General features: G+C 41.8%; 1 protein-coding gene across 1 annotated transcript; it reads left to right on the plus strand.

The window, feature by feature from the left end:
• The first annotated feature begins 11 nt into the window (after positions 1 to 11).
• Positions 12 to 5,189, plus strand: si:ch211-218d20.15 (uncharacterized). The gene is made up of 8 exons (XM_054786619.1): positions 12 to 411; positions 493 to 611; positions 2,305 to 2,365; positions 2,435 to 2,502; positions 2,573 to 2,675; positions 4,351 to 4,469; positions 4,540 to 4,685; positions 4,785 to 5,189. Exons 1-8 carry the CDS (start codon positions 348 to 350, stop codon positions 4,891 to 4,893), a joined length of 789 nt encoding a protein of 262 aa, XP_054642594.1. The 5' UTR covers positions 12 to 347; the 3' UTR covers positions 4,894 to 5,189.
• The last annotated feature ends 181 nt before the right edge of the window (positions 5,190 to 5,370 follow it).

Below are 5,370 nucleotides of genomic sequence, written 5' to 3' on the forward strand. Positions count from 1 at the left end.
GTCATGGTCAGCGAGGAGGGGCGTTCACGGCCTCCGTTGACAGACTGCGGCTCCCTACTGGATCTACACAGGGCGTGAAGTGGGGTGGGGAGACTTCGATTCATCCAGACTGTTATGTCTCACGTAGAATAACCGAACATCACCACCTCAGATGCCGGGAATAGACATTTCTACGAAGAATAGATATGGCGTCGCGGTGTTGAGCATCACGTCCTCGAACGCACCATTCATACGTGCGATAGGATGATGCCGCTTTAATTTTTCTTCAGACGATTTTTGTAAATGTGTCTAATCTATATGGATGTGTTGTAGTCATATTTTTTGAAAGTTTTTTTTCCCGTTGAAACATGGCAGGGTGTGTTTCAGAGCCCCTTTGTCAGCCGTGTGTGTACAAGGAGGAGGCGTTTAAAGGTGAGTCAACGCTTTGCAATGCATTCTCCACGATATAAATGACGATTGTTTAGCGTTACAACTAAACGAAACGATGCTCAGTGGAGCTACAGGTGAAGAGACCCCTGATGCCGCTCCACCTGAGTCCAGAACAGGTGGCTCTGGAGATGTTGTGTCTCTGTGGACAGCTGGACCTTCTCATTAGGGCGCAGATGCAGGAGGTAGGCTGCACCTTTGTTGAAACTCAGCCTACATCTAATGACTCAGGAACAATATGTTAGTTATCGTGGTTGTGCTGCATCAAACTGAGAGCTGTTTCTATTATTTTGGTTATTGACTAATAGAAACAGCTTTTAATATGATGCAATGCAGTACTACAACACTGCAATCTGTAATGCTGAACATACAGTGGAACCTCTACATCTGTGGTCTCGAACTTTCATCACGATGAGAGCTACTTTGACAAAGGAGAGGTGTTCTCTGTTTTATTTATATGACTGGTAACATTTAAATTGTACGTTATTTAATGTAATTTGTAACTTTAATGTAATTTATTTAATTTCTGAATTGAACAGTCATAAAAATATTAGGAGTTCAATCAAATATTCTTTGACCCTTTGGTGAGATACTCAACACCAGGTACAGTACTGCTAGTAATAGTGGAACCTGTAAAGTCAAATGTCAATGCAAAACTTTGATGGAAAAATTGACCTCTTAAAGTCTCACCAAGTCTGTGAATTAAGTGTTGTCATGCGCTGAACCTTAGTATTGCACCTGTGTCACTGCATGGTGGGATACTCACAAGGAACTTGTTGGAGACCCCTGCTCTAAACTATATAACAAAGCATTTTTTCTCTCATAGGAAACATTAAAAATACAAACAATGCGTCCCAGGGCTAAACTGTGTTCATCATAAATTTTAATTTATTTTTCATCTTTATTTGTATTTCTTTCACAAGCTGTATTGTGTCATTTTTTAAAAACTACTATTTGCTTATTGTTATTTTGACTTAATTAATTTGACTTGATTAATTTCAATTGAAAAGAATTCCATATGATTTGCTTTATTGTCTGTGACACAAAGCTGAGATGCAGGCTACTCGGACAAACCCAAACAACCAAACAATCTAATCTGCATTTCGGCCTCCCCTCTCTGCGCCGGCCTATCCAAGGTTGCTGCTCGAACAACAACTCCTCCAGGAGATTGCTGCAGTGGGACGCCCCGACTCTCCTCCTCTGCCTTTCACTGACACCTGTCTTTTGTTGTCTCTTTCTGGGGCCCGCTCATGGATGTCTCCACGGCAACTGCTGTGTTATCGTGATGCGGACTTGAGCTCCAAGATTGGGCACGAGTCGGGGTGAACTTCTCCAGGCCTACACACACATGCATCCAAGGACACTCACATGCGCATACGCACACACATCCATTCCCTCATTCAACGCCTTCACCGCTATCCCCCTCCGGTGCTGGCAGGATGGGGTCCACAGCTCGTGCCGATTATGGCTACATTTGCTGTGACTAGCTGCTGGCCTGCGCTGGGAACACCTCCACTCCCCTTTCTCCCCACCCCTGTTGCGAGTCTCTAGCTCATGTTGTAAAGTGTGTTTATTTGTGCCCATGTTGCCAAGGTTTTTTGGCAGTCCCACACTGTACTCCCCCACAGGACCTTAGATTTAAATTGTTTTTTTTCCTCCCCTCACCTCTTGTTGTCTCACTCCCCCCTCCCCCTTGTCCCCCAGTCACCCTGTCCTGTCTACCCCCTGTCTTATTGTATGGTATGTTGTATATGTATGGACAGCTGATTGCACAATATTGCTTGTACCTCTGTATAAGGAGGCCGAGTAAAGGCCATTCTGATTATGCCTTCATGGTCTTATGCGACACTGTTTTTCAAGTATTTCTCTATTTGACAGTTTAAGGAGCAATTAGGGCTAGGCTGTAGCCCCGAGGAGTCAGACACTTTCCAGAACCAAGGTCAGTGTTCAAGTTATTTATCGGACTCCGACTTCTTATTATTTTAATGTATCTGCTGTCATCCTACAGGATCTGACATTCTGGACCAGATGCTGCAGTGCCTTGAACATCTACCAAAGCCTATGCCACAGCTGGAGGTATCACATCTCAAACGGAATATTACTGTATATCTGTGCAATAACTGCTCTATGTGTCTTCCCCCTTTAGGACTACTTGGACATGGTGGGTTTGTCAGCCATGTTTCCACGTGTAGAGGTGTTTCTCATTCAAGGCAGCCCTGTAGACATGCTGGAGAGGCCGCCAATGGACGGTAAGGGGGGACAAAAATTGGCTTTTAATGTTTTTTTTCCCCCCCATTGATAACCATGAACACTGAAGGCACCTTAGCACAAGGATTAATATTATCCTGCAGAACTTCAACATTTACATGCACAACATGAATGCTGCTCAAAACACATTCTTACACAGGAAATACAGGTGGTCCTCCGTTTCCAAAGTTTCATGGTTACGCACATGCAACACACGCCGTAGAAGAAAACGCCGTCACGTGACAATGCAGTGTGTGCCTCGAGCGTGTGGCGGATGAGTATGTGTGCCTGCGCAGCCACGCAGAGGAAATATAACAACCCTTATTATTAGTAGTTAACTTCTAGATTATTATTTTAAAATGATTGTACGCTAATGAATGCAAGTGGGGTCATGGTTGTGCATTGTTACAAGAAGATCTGTGAGAAGATGAGTTTAACCTCCCAGACTAGCCTTGGACATTATTTAACAAGGTAGGACAATCACAGGGATAAAAGCAAGGAGTTCTTCTCTTTTATTACTGTTTCATTTAATTATTGTATTCAGTGTTTTTATTACTGTATTTATTTATTTTATTGTATTGTATTTATCCTTCATATGTTCTGTTTTTGCCCTGCAATTGGCTGGCGACCAGTCTAGGGTGTACCCCGCCTCTCGCCTGAAGTCAGCTGGCATAGGCTCCAGCATACCTGCAACCCTAATTAGGATAAGCGGCATAGAAGATGGATGGATGGATGTTCTGTTTTCTTAGGAGTTCATTTAGGTATAAGTTCCGATTTACACAAAAACTTGACATGCATCACAGTCTTGGAATGGAACTCGTTTGTAATCTTGTAACCCCAGGACCACCTATAATCTGTTCCAGGGTCAAACTGTTGCCGTCATGAAACCTCTTTAACGCAGTGTTATGCCGTATATTGTTAGTTAAACCCAGTAATATTAAGTTGATCCAACATTAACTTATTTGTTTGTGTTTAACAGTGGATCCAGTAGACAAAAAAATACAAGCATTATTTACCTTCTAAACTGTCATACAAGTGTAAAAAGAAGTTAAGCGCTGCTAATATTTACACCTAAGAACTTAAACGTAACTTTAATGACTTGACTTAATTTGACGCAACTTTTTTTTTTACATTCTGAATTAATACACAAGTGTAAGAATAACTTAAAAACAAAAAAACATATCAAAAATGCTAAAACCTCCTTCGTTTATGTTGTCATAGTTTACATGGCAATCTGGCGGAACCGCAGCATAAAAGCTGCAAGAGAAGATCCGTCATTTATTCCTTTTTGCCTTTTACACAGAATCTACAAAATCCGCATATTGATTCAAATGTGCAACATATGACAAGTGTTCAACACAACAGGATGGTAGAGGTTATTTATTTTAAATAAACAAGAACTCAGAAAACAGGTAGTAAATATATCAGCTGTGTAAGAGTAGTGAAATCGACTACTACTGAAATCAGAACCCACGAAACTACGTTTTTTAAGCTATGTTTTTTTCCTGACTTTGTGGAGTTCCCTTATATACGGGCAGTGTCCTGCCTCTTATGGCTCTAAAACTGACTCCTGTTCATTCATTTATACAAAACACGACACAAACAATATAGCGGAAAAATGTCAGGATGCACACTTTGAAGCACATGTGTTACTGCAAGCCGATGCTTCTCTTGCAGACTATTTCTCCCACATTGCCAAACTGAATCAGCTCCTGGTGCTGAGTCAGCAGCTCGAGGAGGACATCCGCCACCTGGGAAGTCATAAGTACATCGCTCACCAGCTCTCTGTTCTATACGTAAGGAGACTCGCTTGCACCGTTGTCCATCACAAGCTACTAGACTATGACTTAACTGACTTTTTTGCAGCAAGTAGTCAGCTCATTCCGAGGAGTCCAAGTCTTCACGGAGACAAAGAAGGACATTGAGGCCAACTTCAAGCACATGAAGCAGTCTCTGGTGGTGGAGGAAGGCACCAGGCATGAGCCTCAGCTGGCTGCTCATTACATCAACTGGTGAGTTCAAGTGTCCATGTGTCACTATGGGTTCATTCATAAAACACTTACTATTCTACATGTAAGCTATATAATATTATTATAATACTCTCTGTGTAGGATACTAGAAGTCACTCACAACCTGACGTCGGCCGTGTTGTCACTACCGGATGAGCTGACAGACGACATTCACCAGGCCGTGACCTTCATGTCCCAGTTTGCGTCTTGATGTTGTGGACCACCTCCCTCCTAATGCCTCCTAATGGACTCAGTTTTTAATAATAATAATAAAGACAATGACACGGTGCTATGCCATTCAACAACGGGATGAGAGATGCCACTTAAATTAGTTTTCAATGCTTTGACCTCAGTTATGAATAGTCTTTTTTATACTTAAAGTGTTAAAATACATTTAAATGCAATCGATAATGTGTGTCTGTTTTTGTAGTTAATGTGAAATTTGAACGCAGAAAAGAACATTAAAAAACCGGAAGCAATTATGTCAAAGTATAAAGTTTATAACATTAATTGAAAACAAACAAATATATGCAAAAATAAAATTGACTCTGCGCTCATCTACGGGTTTTACAGCGTTACCTGAATGCAGCACAGCTCAACTACAGGCACTCTGTGTGGGAGGGAGGGACTTAACTCTGATTGACGTATGTGACAATCCAATCACACAATTTAATCTTATTCTTGCAGC

Source organism: Dunckerocampus dactyliophorus, chromosome 9 (assembly GCF_027744805.1).
Source record: "Dunckerocampus dactyliophorus isolate RoL2022-P2 chromosome 9, RoL_Ddac_1.1, whole genome shotgun sequence".
Lineage (NCBI taxonomy): Eukaryota > Metazoa > Chordata > Actinopteri > Syngnathiformes > Syngnathidae > Dunckerocampus > Dunckerocampus dactyliophorus.